General features: G+C 45.1%; 1 protein-coding gene across 1 annotated transcript; it reads left to right on the top strand.

The window, feature by feature from the left end:
• Positions 1–1,300: 1,300 nt before the first annotated feature.
• ATMIN (ATM interactor) lies at positions 1,301–13,197 on the top strand. The gene is made up of 4 exons (XM_012466161.3): positions 1,301–1,636; positions 7,062–7,187; positions 7,954–8,153; positions 9,204–13,197. Exons 1-4 carry the CDS (start codon positions 1,301–1,303, stop codon positions 11,014–11,016), a joined length of 2,475 nt encoding a protein of 824 aa, XP_012321584.3. The 3' UTR covers positions 11,017–13,197.
• Positions 13,198–16,342: the final 3,145 nt, after the last annotated feature.

Consider the following 16,342-nt stretch of genomic DNA (forward strand, 5'->3'; position numbering starts at 1 on the left):
AGGAATACAGCCCTGCTGACACCTTGATCTTAGCCCAGCAGACTCATTTCTTTTGACCTCCAGAGCTGTAAGATAATAAATTTGTGTTAAGTCAGTAAGTTTGTGGTAATTTATTAATAGCAAGAGAAAATGAATATAGCTGCTAGTATGTAAAAGTTAGAAGTTTTCACATAAAACTCTAGCCACACCAAAGATGAGTAGCAGCTGCCCCCTTTTAATAAAGGATGTGTTTCACTGCAGTCCTCACCCCTCCCTTTTGTCTACCCCAGCCCCCTATGCCCATTTCCGTGACCTATCCAGTCTAAGTATTTAAGTTTTACAATCATGTACTGAACTACAGTGTCTCCCAAACACTAATCCTAATTTCAGCAGTTAAAATAGAGGCAAGCTGGCTGGGCGCGGTGGCTCAAGCCTGTAATCCCAGCACTTTGGGAGGCCGAGGCAGGTGGATCACGAGGTCAAGAGATCGAGACCATCCTGGTCAACATGGTGAAACCCCGTCTCTACTAATACAAAAAATTAGCTGGGCATGGTGGCGCGTGCCTGTAATCCCAGCTACTCGGGAGGCTGAGGCAGGAGAATTGCCTGAACCCAGGAGGCGGAGGTTGCGGTGAGCCGAGATCGCGCTATTTAGCACTCCAGCCTGGGTAACAAGAGCGAAACTCCGTCTCAAAAAAAAAAAAAAAAAAAAAAGAGGCAAGCAAATCCAGCCTCCCTAATATGATTAACCCTATCCGTTTTAACAATCGTTTGTATAGTGTGGTCTAGGTTAAGTAACTTAATTTCTGTAAGCCTAAATGTCTGCACAAAGTGGGGCAACTTACAGTACGTACCCGCTACAGTCGTTTTGAAGACAAAATGAGACACAGCATGAAAAGTGCATCCCCCCAGACCCACCTGGTACCCGGTAAGATCTAGGTAATTAACAACGGCGGAAATTAAGGTACTTCTGCCTCATCTGCCACTTAACATTTGGGTTGTTTCTAATCTTTGGGAAGTAAACGCATTGCCCAACGTATTGCTTTATCTTTTGTCTGACTACTGCCTAAAGTTCCTAGGAAGAATGGTTATATTAGAGGGGCGGGGCAATACCTTTTACCTGCTGGCAGGTGAAATTTCGCTTCCTGGCGGCCTCACCTAACGTCCCCTCCCTCCGAGGCGCGCCCTCTGCGGCCGGCAGGGGGCGCTGCGGCCACCTGGGCTCGCCGGATGCTAATGAGCCTGCGGCCCCGCCTCCTGCCGGAAGTGGCTGCAGCGGGGGCGGGGCCTGCGAGCTGGGTCCGGCGGCCGTGCGGGAGCCATGGCGGCCTCGGAGGCGGCGGCGGCGGCGGGGTCCTCGGCTCTGACGGCGGGTACCCGGGCCGTCCCGGCGGCCACAAGAGGAGCCGCCGCCGCCGCCTCGGGCCCGTGGGTGCCCCCGGGACCCCGACTGAGGGGCAGCCGGCCGCGACCCGCGGGGGCGACGCAGCAGCCCTCGGCCCCCGCACTACCGCCGGGAGAGCTGATCCAGCCGTCGGTGAGCGAGCTGTCCCGGGCCGTGCGGACCAACATCCTGTGCACCGTGCGCGGGTGCGGCAAGATCCTGCCCAACAGCCCCGCGCTCAACATGCACCTGGTGAAGAGCCACCGCCTGCAGGTGAGCCCGACGCGGCCGGCGGCCCGGGCTGCGGGGCCTGCCTCCAACAAAGCGCCCAGCGCCGGCACGCAAGCCCGACCTCGGGGGGACAAGCGCCCTGCGCGCCGTCGCTGCCCCGCCGGCCTCTGCCCGCTCCTGCCGCAGGTGTCTGTCGAACCCTCGCGGCGGGCCCCGCAGGTGCGGCCTCCGGCGGGGAGGAAAAGTCAGGAGCCCGGGGTCAGCCACTTGCGCCGGTTCCCTGGTTTCCTGGCCCCGAGTGTCGTGCCGGGCGCCGGCCCAGGCATTTTACACGTTTTTACTCATGAGTTCTCATGGCATCTTGGCGGAGGACGCATGGTCTCCATTATATTAATGAGAAACAGATTATGCAACCTAGGTGATGAGGAGCTTTAAACCCGGGCCTCTGGTTCTGAAGCCCTGTGCTTGCCACCACACCCACAATACCGCCCTTAGGTCCTGCCCAGTGGACTGTATGTGCCAAAATAATTGGAAGACAGGGTTTGGAATGTTCTCGTCACCAAGAGACAATACGTTTGAGGTCAAGGACATGTTAAATACACTGACTTGATCACTATGCAATGTATATGTGCATCCATGCTGCACACTGCACCCCCTCAGTAGCAATAATTACTCTGTGTCGATTAAGAATAAAAAGATGTTTTAAAGCAGCCGTAGGTTTTGCTCTAAACACCATCAGTTTCACGGTGTTGGTAAGATCAGCTCAGGATTGAGACCTAAGGGAAATTGCCCCTGTAGCTCTTCTTTAAGAGGGGATGCAGTACACCATGACAACAGTCAGTTCAATTCCTCCATGTTATGCAAAACGGAGCGGTCATTTTCACCCTTTAGGACACATCTGTGACAAGCATATTAAAAATCCAGATATCCAGCCCCACCCCGGACCTATTAAGTCATAATCTCTCAGTCATTACAATGGCAAGTTTCCTTCCACCACTCTAGGCCAGAGGTGACAGTATTCAAAAGCACGAGTCATTGAAAGCAGTTCTGTGAATATGTAGCTTTTGATGGTCGGGAGTAAATTTAGAGTACCCAGAGTATTGCATGTTCTGTCTGCCCATCAGGTGAATCCTCCTTGGAAAGTTCACTGTAGTCAGACTTCTGATAAGAATTTAACAGCAAAAACCCTGAGATTGTAGTCTCTAGTAGGACAGATGTGTCGCCCATGAAGGGTGATCCGCTTTTACCATCATCTAAACCGAGATGCAACAGCGTTCTCAAATGAAGATCAGGGAGCCAGTCAGGAAATGTACAGGAGGGATGCTGAGGAAGGCCCTGTAGGTGGGGCTGAATTGTTGCACCGAAAAGCTCTGGGTTTGTTTCAGCACACAAGTGTAACCTGGGAATGGCTTTCAACCTATTGTTTTGTTTTCATACTACATTTTAAATCCTTTTTGGTTGTTTTTGTTTTTGAGACAGAGTCTTGCTCCGTTGCCCAGGCTGGAGTGCAATGGCACAATCACTGCAACCTCTGCCTCACAGGTTCAAGCAATTCTGCCTCAGCCTCCCAAGTAGCTGGGATTACAGGCACCTGCCACCACACGCAGCTAATTTTGTGTTGCATTTTTAGTAGAGAGAGGGTTTCACCATGTTGGCCAGCCTGTTCTCCAACTTCTGACCTCAAGGGATCCACCTGCCTCTGCCTCTCAAAGTGCTGGGATTACAGGCGTGAGCCACCATGCCTGGCCTAAATCCCTTTTTTAATCATAACTTAGGTGGATTAACTATTTTTTAATAGTTTCTTTTTGTTCCTTTCTGTGGAATTGCTGTTAGGAGCTCTAGCTCTTTAAAGACCCTGGTAAACATCTGTTGAACTGAAGACACCATTTACTTTTCAGGACTGGTTAGTATACAGTAGGTTTGTTCTAATTATGTTGGGATTTTTGTTTTGTTTTGTTTGAGACAAACTTTCACTCTGTCATCCAGGCTGGAGAGCAGTGGCGTGATCTTGGATCACTGCAACCTCCGCCTCCCAGGTTCAAGCTAGTCTCCTGCCTCAGCCTCCCGAGTAGCTGGGATTACAGGCGCTCACCACCATGCCCAGCTAATTTTCGTATTTTTAGTAGAGATGGGGTTTCAACATGTTGGCCAGGCTGGTCTCAAAACTCCTGACCTCACATTATCCACCTGCCTCAGCCTCCCAAAGTGCTGGGATTACAGGTGTGAGCCACTGCACCCAGCCAGGGCAACCTTTTTTTTTTTATTTTAAGCAGGAATTAAACCTCACCAGATCCATTACTTTTGTTCTTTCTTGATAAGCAGGCACACTTTCCTGTCTTGTCCTGGCTTTCTTATCACGGTGCCAAGTGGCCCCTGAGCAGCTGCTGTCTTGGTGGAGAGGGAGTTCATTTCTTTTCATGAAGGTGGTCTCTGTGATGCAATAGCTACCTATATGATGGTGCCCCAGTAAGAGGACCTGTACCCTCAGTCTGGTTACGGCATAGAAGGCTCTTCAGGGTCTTGCTGTGTTACCAAGGTTGGTGTCAAACTCTTGAGCTCAAGTGATCCTCCTGCTTTAGCCTCCCTAGTAGCTGGGACTGTAGCCGCCTACTACCACATCCAGCCTCAAACATTATTCTTTTTTTTTTTTTTTCCCAGGCTGGAGTGCAGTGGTGCGATCTCGGCTCACTGCAACCTCTGCCTCGTGGGTCCTAGTTCAGGTGGTTCTCCTGCCTCAGCCTCCTGAGTAGCTGGCATTGCAGGCACCCGCCACCATACCCAGCTAATTTTTGTATGTTTAGTAGAGGGGTTGCACCATGTTGGCTGGACTCATCTGATGCGCCCGCCTTGGCCTCCCAAAGTGCTGGCATTATTTTGAGATGGAGTCTCACTCTGTCTCCCAGACTGCAGTGCAATGGCACCATCTCAGCTTACTGCAACCTCCACCTCTAGGGTTCAAGCGATTCTCCTGCCTCAGCCTCCGGAGTAGTTGGGATTGCAGGCATGTGCCGATGCGCCCAGCTAATTTTTGTATTATTCGTAGAGACTGGGTTTCACCATGTTAGTCAGACTGGTCTTCAACTCTTGACCTCAAGTGATCCGCCAGCCTCAGCCTCCCAAAGTACTGGGATTACAGGCATGAGCCACTGCGCTGGGCCTCAAACATTATTATTGATACCTATTTTCAAAGTACTGGAAGGAGGGAGGGGTAAGGACAAGGAACAGGGAGGAAGGCTGGCTGGGAAGCTATATTAGGTTTTGAGAGCTGTGTTGACCAGAGACTCCACCTGCTTTCTTCCCTGAGTATATCTCATTGGCAGGTTTTGTTATACTCAGTGGAAATTTCCACTGTCTTGGTTACAGTTGCTTGCATAATTTCTTTCATTGTTTATATATTTTCTAGATTATATTTTCTTCCCCTCCCCACTAGTTGCTCTATAGTACTTATTTTGTTATAATCTTTTTCACAAAACACCCTACCCCCCAACCAAATCTTCCCTTAACATAAATGATGAGCAAGCCCTTCCGAGCGATGATGGGTGAGAATGAGGAATTGGATGGCAGGCTGTAGAGTATGTGCCGTCTTCTGGTTTGATGTGGGTGCTTCGGGTATATGGCCGTATTCCACGTCCTGTAAGGAAATCCAGAAATGTAGCTCAGGCTTGTGTACGGTGGGATTCATGGAGAAATGAAAGCTATGATGATTCAGGGGCAGGAAGAGTAGAAGTAAGAAGACTTTTTTTGATTGCTAGAGATTCTTTTGCTCCTGTGTATGAAAGCAGTGGAGGGGACTGCTTAACCTCTTATCAAGCAGCATTTATATTTGTAAAACATGGCTTAGAGGATTTTGTGTTATTTTCAATCCAGAGGTTTGCTTTTAGTGATTTGCCAGAAATCTTTTAAAGAAAGGTTCCATGTTGCTCGATAGACTATGTTGTGCGAAGATTTCTAATTGTAAATTTAGAATAAGATGACAAAGCAAACCGTTTCCTTCTTGGACGCTTTCTCAGAAGGCTGTCAGGTGGTGCTAGAGTACTACAGTGACGGTTTCTCCCAGTTTTTGCTACAGTTCTTACAGTCCTTTCTGTTCACCCTCTACAGCTGTGTCCTTCCTTTTCCTCTTGTATATTTTCTTTCTGTCTTGTTACTGGATCGTTTCCTCTCATAGGTTCTTTTTCAAGGTCTGTAACTTAAAATCTTTCATAAACATGAAGTATTTTTGTGTACATCTTTTTCAGTTATGTGCACAAAAGACACAAAAAGTCTAGTACATTTTATTCTTGAATGTATGTAGAACTTCAGAATAAAACCACCACTTTCTCAGTGCATTTCCATTTTACTGTGCCAGCGCCATTTCTCCTCTCCTCAGCCAGCCTGCCCTTGAGCATATTCTCTGACAGAAATGGGAAGAAGGCCCCAAAAGCAGCGGGTGGGGGTGGGAGGGGAACTGCTGTGCAGGGGAGAGGTGGGGTGTTGGTTCTCAGAAAGCAGGAGCATGACGGTGTCAGGTTGTTGCCATGACAATGAACCTGTTCACATCCACTTTGACTGTCTTTAGTGGTCTCTTCCCCAGGCATGATAGTTTTGGCTTAGATGGCCATTGAACAGATTCAGTATAATGCTACCAGTGTTTACTGAACGTTTATTCTGTTCAAAACATTCCCAAAGGCAGCAGAAGATACAAATAAATCCCTGCCCATGAAAAGGTGTGGGAAATTAGAATGAGTTCTCTTAGGTGTAATGAGAGAAGAGAACATAGTTTGAAGCTATGGAGGAAGGGACTTGGATCCCAAGCTCAAGAAGTTTGGGCTTGAATAGTACTGGGGTGCTGCTGAAAACGTTTGAGCAAGGTAATGACATAATCAAAGCTATTCTTAGGAGAATCTGATAAAAGTATGAGTGAAAAAGAGACTGAAGGTCTAGAATTTAGATTAAGAGGCTAATGAGAAATTCTACGTAAATAGTCAGGAGGAGCTGAACGAGGGGCACTGAGGATGAAGAGGACGGGAGATAGTAAAAGGCGTTCAGCGATGACAGCACACAATACCCGGCGCGTGAGGGAGGTGGGAAGGGATGATCAAAGGATTACCTCGCATCACTGACCATGTGTTCCAAATGAGCGGGAATCTTGTAGTAATCCCAATCGGTGGTTTCATGGAGCATTTGACAGCCTAGGATTATATAAGGGGGACATCTCCCTGGCATATAAATTGACTAAGAGGAATTCAGTAACCGTCAAATGAATGCAGTATTTTAGAGTCTTGCTTAGTATTCTCCCCACATTTTACTTAATCTACTCAAACACACTCATGCACTTCTTCTCTTACTGATAACACTAGATGGAGAAACTCTAAGTAAATTGAAAGTATTTCACAGAATGTGCCCGTTTTCAGTCATTCCCTGTTTCCATTCCAGCCTACTGTGTTGGTTTTTGAAATAACTATTTAAAGTAGTGTTCCTTTTGCAGGATGGCATAGTCAATCCAACAATAAGAAAAGATTTGAAAACTGTACCGAAATTCTACTGTTGTCCAATCGAAGGCTGCCCCAGAGGCCCTGACAGACCATTTTCTCAGTTTTCTCTCGTAAAACAGGTATTGTATACTTCTCTGAAGATGAGATACAGATGCTATAAACCTATTGTGCATTCTGATTATTTAGCAGACATAACTACAGAATCGAATAGAAAGCTGCATGGTAAGAGGAGCTGCCCATGTCTCCCACTTGGTATAAACCTGAGTGTGCTGTCACACAAGTGGAGGGAAATGCGGCACGGTCTGGAGGGAATATGTCTAGAAGTGGGTTGAGAGAGAGAGAGAGAGAAGGAGACCAGTTCAGCAAATGTGAAAATATGTGCTGTGAGACCTCCAGCGTGAGCCTGCACACCTCCAAGGGCAGGGCACACAGACACAAAGGAACTGTTCTCCCAGGGGAATAAGAACCTGCGGAATCCAGGAAAAGAAGAGTTTTGGAAGCCTCTATCTTAGGAGGGAGGGCCCCAGTGACTGGGACAAGAGGTGATTCAGAACCGGAAGAGATTGGCATCTGAAATGTTCCCCCGAGGGTCTGCTGGAGGGTGTCCTAGCATTGCACTTACAGATCAGAGTGTAAATGCTGGAGACCATAGACTGTTTCCAAAACAGTCTCCTCACTTTTCACAAAGCAAAAGCAACAAGAAGAGGCATACATAGAATACACTGCAGTGTGCCTGCTTTTAAATTCTTGACTTGGACTGCTATATTTTATATGTTATTTATATTAACAGTGTAAAATCATTGTTAATGTGGGTGCGATGATGGTTTTTGAAATGCTTTGATCAGTTGCTGTCTTTCATCTTAGTCCCTTCTGTGTCCTTCATAGCACTTTATGAAAATGCACGCTGAGAAGAAGCACAAATGTAGTAAGTGCAGCAATTCGTATGGTACAGAATGGGACTTGAAAAGACACGCAGAGGACTGTGGCAAGATCTTCCGGTGCACATGTGGCTGTCCCTATGCCAGTAGAACGGCACTGCAGTCTCACATCTACCGAACTGGCCACGAGATCCCTGCAGAACACAGGTGAAAGAAAGAGATGATGACACAAAAGTCAGTAGCTATGGAAAGCATTTCAGATGAAACATCTGGAGACCCAGTGGTGTGGGGAGAAAACAGGAATCTTAGGAAACGTGTGACGTGGAAGAAGGAAGCTTCTGAACACGGCAGCAGATCTTGCAAGTAACCCATGTCTGGGCCTGAAATCTTTTTTTTTTTTTTTTTTTTGAGACGGAGTTTCGCTCTTGTTACCCAGGCTGGAGTGCAATAGCGCGATCTCGGCTCACCGCAACCTCCGCCTCCTGGGTTCGGGCAATTCTCCTGCCTCAGCCTCCTGAGTAGGTGGGATTACAGGCACGCGCCACCATACCCAGCTAATAATTTTTTGTATTTTTAGTAGAGACGGGGTTTCACCGTGTTGACCAGGATGGTCTCGATCTCTTGACCTCGTGATCCACCCGCCTTGGCCTCCCAAAGTGCTGGGATTACAGGCGTGAGCCACTGCGCCTGGCCTGGGCCTGAAATCTTGACCCAATTGTTCCTCCTATTTTTTTTCTGCTACCCTCCTTTGAGAGTCCTTGTTATTTCCATTTGAAAATCTCAACTGCCAGAATTTTCTATTAGAGGGAACCAGACTGCCAAAGAGTAAGTTTTATCATGAAACTGTACTTCATTTGAAGTTCAAATTTACATTTGGTGTGGTAGCTTCCTGCCTTAGAAATGAGAAAACTTACCTTAAAATAAATTATTTTTTAAAAAAAGAAAGAAATGAGAAGACTTGCATTAAATAAGTCTTTTAGCTTCTGTTGGCTTAAAGAGCTGAGTTGAGTTCTAGTACTTAGAGCTTAACCAAGAAAAAGGTATGCGTCCTCCTTCCCTGTGTGCATGTTTCTGAACATCTACCTGCCGTAAGAGGACCAATTCCCAGAGTTACAAAAGAAGGGATTTATCTTGTCTAGGTTGAATATGACCTCTACTATAGATGTGGGAAATGGCATTTGTAAGTGAAGATACAGTGTCATGGTCAAAGAAAGTTGTATTTTAAGGTTTTTTTCTTTGCTCTGTCATTGTTTTCAGGGATCCGCCTAGTAAAAAAAGGAAAATGGAAAACTGCTTGCAAAACCAGAAGGTATCCAGTAAGACCATTGAATCATTGAACAACCAGCCAGTCCCTAGACCAGACACGCAAGAACTAGAAGCTTCAGAAATAAAGCTAGAACCATCTTTTGAAGACTCCTGTGGCTCTAACACTGAAAAGCAGACTCTTACAACACCACCAAGATATCCTCAGAAGTTGCTTTTACCAAAGCCAAAAGTGGCTTTGGTTAAACTACCAGTGATGCAGTTTTCTCTCATGCCTGTCTTTGTGCCTACAGCTGACTCCCCAGCCCAGCCCGTGGTGGTAGGTGTGGATCAGGGCTCTGCCACAGGGGCTGTGCACTTGCTGCCCTTGTCAGTAGGAACCCTGATCCTTGGCCTAGATTCAGAGGCTTGCTCTCTTAAGGAGAGCCTACCTCTTTTCAAAACTGCTCATCCTATTGCTCTTGAGCCCATAAGCACAGGCGTTCAAGTGAACTTGGGTAAAAGTCCATCTGCTCCTTTACAAGAATTAGGGAACACATGTCAAAAGAACAGCATTTCTTCCATCAATGTGCAGACAGATCTGTCTTATGCCTCACAAAACAACTTTATACCTTCTGCACAGTGGGCCAGCACTGATTCTTCTGTGTCATCTTGTTCCCAAACTGATTTGTCATTTGATTCTCAAGTGTCTCTTCCCATTAGTGTTCACACTCAGACATTTTTGCCCAGCTCTAAGGTAACTTCATCTATAGCCGCTCAGACTGATGCATTTATTGACACCTGTTTCCAGTCAGGTGGGGTCTCCAGAGAAACTCAAACCAGTAGGATACAAAGGCCAACGGATGACCATGTACAGATGGACCAAGCTGCATTGTGTGGAGACATTTTTGAGAGTGTTCATTCATCATATAATGTTGCTACAGGTAACATTATAAGTAACAGTTTAGTAGCAGAGACAGTAACTCATAGTTTGTTACCTCAGAATGACCCTAAGGCTTTAAATCAAGTTATTGAGAAATCTGCACCAATTATAAACTTCAGTGCACAGAATAGTATGCTTCCTTCACAGAACATGACAGATAATCAGACCCAAACCATGGATTTATTCAGTGATCTGGAAAACATCTTGTCAAGTAATCTGACTGCTCAGACGCTGGATCATCGTAGTCTTTTGTCTGACACAAATCCTGGAGCTGATACGCAGCTTCCATCTGGCCCAGCCCAGAATCCTGGAATCGATTTTGATATCGAAGAGTTCTTTTCAGCCTCAAATATCCAGACGCAAACTGAAGAGAGTGAACTTAGCACCATGAACCCCGAGCCAGTCTTGGAGTCACTGGACATAGAGACTCAAACGGACTTCCTACTTGCTGATACCTCTGCTCAGTCCTACGGGTGTAGGGGAAATCCTAACTTCTTAGGCCTTGAGATGTTTGACACACAGACACAGACAGACTTAAACTTCTTCTTAGACAGTAGCCCTCATCTGCCTCTGGGAAGTATTCTGAAACACTCCAGCTTTTCCATGAGTACTGATTCATCTGACACAGAGACCCAAACTGAAGGAATCTCCGCTGCTAAAAATATACCTGCTCTAGAAAGCAAAGTTCAGTTGAACAGTACAGAAACACAGACCATGAGTTCTGGGTTTGAAACCCTGGGGAGCTTGTTCTTCACCAGCAATGAAACTCAAACAGCGATGGACGACTTTCTTCTGGCTGATCTGGCCTGGAACACGATGGAGTCTCAGTTCAGCTCTGTAGAAACCCAGACCTCTGCTGAACCACACACAGCCTCCACCTTCTAAAACCAAAAGTGGAGTCCACGTGTGACACGGCATCTACCGTTTCCTCTGGATTAAACTACAGAATGGGGACAACAGTATTCTATTGAATGTAGTCGATGATGCAGTTGCTTAAGCTTCTTTGCAGTTCTTTGCCTTTTGTACTTGTAAACATGGAATTTGTGTATAAATGTGAGTCTGTTATAAAGTGTGAGATGATCTAAACTGTTTTTGTGTTGCCTACATTTGCCCTTTCACAGCTAGTCTTTTCATATTTAAAAAACGTATTTCACACCTATAAAATACACATAGCCATTTAGCTGAAGCCAAGCTTACCAGGTTCAAGGGTACAAATTTCTCAAATCTTCTAAAACATTTTAGTCAGTGTAATATACTTAACTTAAATTGCACCCAAAATATCTTTGACAGTGCTTGTTAGAAATTCCTGATTCCTGGTACTAATAACTAAAGAACCCTGATGCTGCCACCGTAAGATTTAAGCAGTAGTGCTTCCATGCTCTGAGACTCCTGCTGCCTGCACCTTCATCAGCTCTGACACCTCTTTACTGATTTAAAGACACCAAGGAAAACTATAGCTGTTTAGCTTTTGAAGCAGTTTTCATGTAATCAGTGCCACCTCTGCCGCACACAAGCTACTGTTGAGCACTTTACACACGAGATTTATTGATGTAAAATTACTGGCTGGGAAAGAGCAGCAGGCCAGGCGTGGTGGCTCAGCCCTCTAATCCCAGCACTTTAGGAGGCTGAAGCGAGAGGATCACTTGAGCTCAGGAGTTGAGCAACAGCTTGGGCAACATAGGAAGACAGTGTCTCTAGAAAAAATAAAAAATTTAATTAGCCAGGCATAGTGGTATGCAGCTGTGATCCCAGCTCCTTGGGAGGCTGAGGCTGCAGTGAGCCATGATCATGGCACTGTACTCTAACCTGGGTAACAGGGCAAGACCCTATCTCAAAAAAAAAAAGCACTTGTGTAGTGTTCCTGCTAAAAGGGTAAGTTATCCAAACCATGGGAACAGAGAGTTGTGGAAACATGCCTATTACTTCATTTTGGGGTATACCCTATGAGTATCCTTTCTGCTCTGCACAGTAGGCCAGAGTAGGGGGGCTGTGGAGCTGTTTCCCAAAGTGCACCCACAGGCTGGATCTGAGTTTTGTCACTCTAAACATTAAAAAGAAAAAAGTGGGAAGAGAAAAGGGCATCCCCCATTAGGTTTCAATACTTTGCACTTCTACTGAGTTTGATAGGGCAGGAGTGTAATCTACAATTATTTTAAAGTTGAATTTCGTTGTATTCACCGTTCTTCATCTTTTCCTTGAATAAGATAAGATATTGGTCTAGCAAGGATATTACTTGTGCCTTGAGGCTAACAATTATAGGATAGATTCATCTAAAATATGGTATTCTGCATTTTGTTGATTTTTTTTTTTTAAGTGAATACCAAACAGTCTTCAAAGAATACAAAGAAAGTGAAGACTTATTGCTTCAATAATCAAGAACATTTTCTATGTTTTGAGGTGGGAGCATGATTAAGTATGCTTTGGGGATTTTCTGTATTTGGAGATCCTGGATTCTTAATTGTTGGCTAACTTCCAGTCAAGTAGGAATAATGCAGCCTGTAAGTTGTCTACATTCACACACACACACACACAAATGCTCCTTTCTGTGGCACATGCCTGTGTTACTGAAAGCTAAATCTCAAAATAAAACCTACTAAGGGGACTAATGATCATTAAATTGATGGTTTTGCTACTAATTCCTATCCCATACATTTGTTACAAAAGAAGTGTTGGTAAACAACATATCCTGGGCAGCTGAACTCCACCCAGTAAGTTTGCTTTGGTCACAGTTGCCTATGAGTATGGATTTCAAAACAAACATAAAGCCTTAACTCAGAATTTCATTATGTTTTAGAATCGTCACTGCCTTAATATTCAAGCATCTATTTAAGTCCTCCTAATGAAGGAGAAATGCATGTTTATGGCTTTGTTGTAAATATAAATGCAGTGATCTATGGCTTAAAATTTTTTCTGTGTTTGTGACAATGTTTGTAAATCTAGTCAATAGAGTTATTTACAGAAAAAACTGAGCATGTAATAATACAAGAACTGTTTCCCCCTCACAACCTGAACCTGAATTATTTGTAAAAACTGAAATTTAATGATTAAAGAGAAGCCAGAATTCTATCTTTTCTTGTGAATTCCTGAACCTACTCATAAATGTCATTTTACTGCCATTTCACAAACTCATTGTCTTCTGAAAGCCATATGATAAAATGACTTTATTTCATCATACCCAGGCTCACACCTGTAATCCCTGCACTTTGGGAGGCCGAGGCAGGTGTATCACCTGCGGTCAGGAGTTTGAGATGAGCCTGCCCAACATGGTGAAACCCCATCTCTACTAAAAATAGAAAAATTAGCCAGGTGTGGTGGCATGCACCTGTAATCCCAGCTACTCGGGAGACTGTGGCAGGAGAATCGAACCCGGGAGGCAGACGTTGCAGTGAGCTGAGATTGCGCCACTGTACTCCATCCTGGGTGGCAGGGTAAGACTCTGTCTCAAAACAAACAAAAAAAATACTGGAGTATGTCAGGGGAGTGGTGGAGAACCTATGACACACAGAGACTCCGATGGCCACAGAGAGAAGGGATTGAAAGACCCTGCTCTGCCAGCCCACCTCCTCAGTCAGGATCAGCTCAGAACCAAGAGGGATTTCTGTCTGGGGAAGAGGAAGGCAGAAGGTCACCACCAGGTCCCATTACCACCACAGACAGCTGTGGTCTTTGCTGCTGGAGAACCCTGCAGTTCTCTCAGGCCGCCCTAAGCCCGGTTTAGAAAGTTGCCTGATTTCACATGGCTGCATTACTGCAGAGAAGAAGGTAACCCAAGCTGCCACAGCATGGCACCATTTTCAGACTGGACCCACTGATAGCATCCTGCTATGGGGGACAGTAACTATGGCCTCTCCATCCCCGAGGCTCTGCCATCATGACACCATGCTCACACACAGTAGTGCAGCATCCACCAGCTGAGGTGCTACAGCTCCCTACCACCTTGGGAACAAGCTGCCTAAGCGGTGCTCCATCTTACCCATCCCAGTGGCAGCACAGTCCTGAACTCAACTACTCAGAACCTAGGCCTAGCAGAACAGCCATGACCCTAGCACCCAAGCCCATGCAGTGTCCTGCCTCCAAAAGAACAGGCAGTATTGCTCTGCAGGGAAGCCAAGCTCAAGCCAGTGGATCAGCTCCGCATCCATCCCCTCAGCATGCAAAAAGCCTGGTACCTCATCCACAGAGGAGCCATATCCCACCTGTTATGCCAGCCACACAGTCTCCTGCAGCCTAGGCTGCATGGCGACCACACTACTACTATACCCATGCAGAACCAAAGCCAATGTGCCTTACCCAACTGATACTTAGGCCCTGTCTGCATGTTAAAGCCTTTCCCTATGAAAGCCACTCCATAGAACTGGAAAATCAGCTGCACAGGAATCAACACATGGACACAAGAAACATGAAAAAGCAAACAAATATGACACCACCAAAGAAACACAATAATTCTCCAATAAATGACCCCCAAGTTAGATAGAAATTTATGAATTTCTTGAAAAGGAATTCAAAATAATTATCTTGAGGAAGCCCAACAAGACAAAGAGAATACAGATAAACAAAATAATTCTTGACCTGAATAAGAAATTCAAGAGAGATTGATATTTTTTTAAAAAAAACCCTACAGACATCTTATATTTGAAGAATTCAATGAATGAAATAAAAATACAACTGACAGCTTCAACAACAGACTAAATCAAACAGAAAAAAAAATTTTTCTTTTTTTTTTTTTTTTGAGACAGAGTCTCCCTCTGTCACCCAGGTTGGAGAGTAGTGGTACCATCTTGGTTCAATGCAACTTCCACCTCCTGGGTTCAAGTGATCCTGCCTCAGCCTCCTGAATATCTTGGATTACAGATGTTTGCCACCTCGCCTGGCTAATTTTTTTATTTTTAGTAAAGAGGAGGTTTAACCATGTTGGCCAGTCTGGTGGTCTTGAACCCCTGACCTCAGGTGATCTGCCTGCCTTGACCTCCCAAAAGGCTGGGGTTACAGGCATAAGCCACTGCACCCAGCCAGAACCAAGAAAAAAAAAAGAATTTCTGAACTTGAAGACAGCTCTACTGAAATAACAACTTCAATGGGAATAAAGAGAGAATGAAAAAGAGTGCAGAAAGTCAACAAGACGTATGGGGACATCATTAAGTGAACAGATATTCACATTATGAGATTTTCAGAGGGAAATGGAGAAAGGCACAGAAAGCTTATTTAATGAAATAATAGCTGAAAATTTCCCAAGTCCTGGAAGAGATATGGACATCCAGATCCACGACGCTCCAAGAATCCCGAATAGATTCAACCCAAAGAGGTCCTCTCAGAGGCACATTATAATCAAACTGTAAAAAGTCAAAGACACAGAGTTTTAAAAGCAGCAAGAGAAAAGCATGAAATCATATATAAGGGAATCTCCATTACACTATCAACAGACTTCTCAGCAGAAACCTTGAAGGCCAGGAAAGAATGGAATGATACAGTCAATGTTCCGAAAACTGCCACCCAAGAATAGTATACCCTGTCTTTTAGAAATGAAAGTAAAATAAAGTATATTTCAGACAAGCAAAAGCTGAAGAAATTCATCACCACTAGTCTGGCCTTACAAGAAATGCTACTGAAGTACTTCAACCAAAAGTAAAAGGATGATAATTACTTTCATCATTTTGTGTGTCATATGAAAACGTATGACAGTATAAAACTCACTGGTAGAGGTAAATTCATAATCAAATTCAGAATGCACCATTACTCTAATGGTGGCATATAAGTCAGATCTCCAGTTGAATAATAACTATGGCTACAATATATTGTTAAGGAATACACAATATAAAAAGATGTAAATTAAAACAAAATTATAAATTGTGGGGGGAAGGGCAAACATTTTTTGTATCAGTATCTGTACAGGACCAAAGTTGTTATCAACTTTAAAAAGTCTACTGTAAGATTTTTTTTTTTTTTTTTTTTTTTTGAGATGGAGTTTCGCTCTTGTTACCCAGGCTGGAGTGCAATGGTGCGATCTCGGCTCACCGCAACCTCCGCCTCCTGGGTTCAGGCAATTCTCCTGCCTCAGCCTCCTGAGTAGCTGGGATTACAGGCATGCGCCACCCTGCCCAGCTAATTTTTTGTATTTTTAGTAGAGACGGGGTTTCACCATGTTGACCAGGATGGTCTCGATCTCTTGACCTCGTGATCCACCCGCCTCAGCCTCCCAAAGTGCTGGGATTAC

This window comes from Aotus nancymaae, unplaced genomic scaffold, assembly GCF_030222135.1.
Source record: "Aotus nancymaae isolate 86718 unplaced genomic scaffold, 86718_ANA_hifiasm-v0.15.2.pri h1tg000030l, whole genome shotgun sequence".
NCBI classification, from domain to species: domain Eukaryota; kingdom Metazoa; phylum Chordata; class Mammalia; order Primates; family Aotidae; genus Aotus; species Aotus nancymaae.

Bases quoted from the DNA above. Each gene is read 5' to 3' on its own strand.
- ATMIN (XM_012466161.3), top strand. From the start codon at position 1,301: ATGGCGGCCTCGGAGGCGGCGGCGGCGGCGGGGTCCTCGGCTCTGACG. The intron at 7,188-7,953 runs GTATTGTATACT...TGTCCTTCATAG, and splicing joins AGTTTTCTCTCGTAAAACAG to CACTTTATGAAAATGCACGC. The intron at 8,154-9,203 runs GTGAAAGAAAGA...CATTGTTTTCAG, and splicing joins GAGATCCCTGCAGAACACAG to GGATCCGCCTAGTAAAAAAA.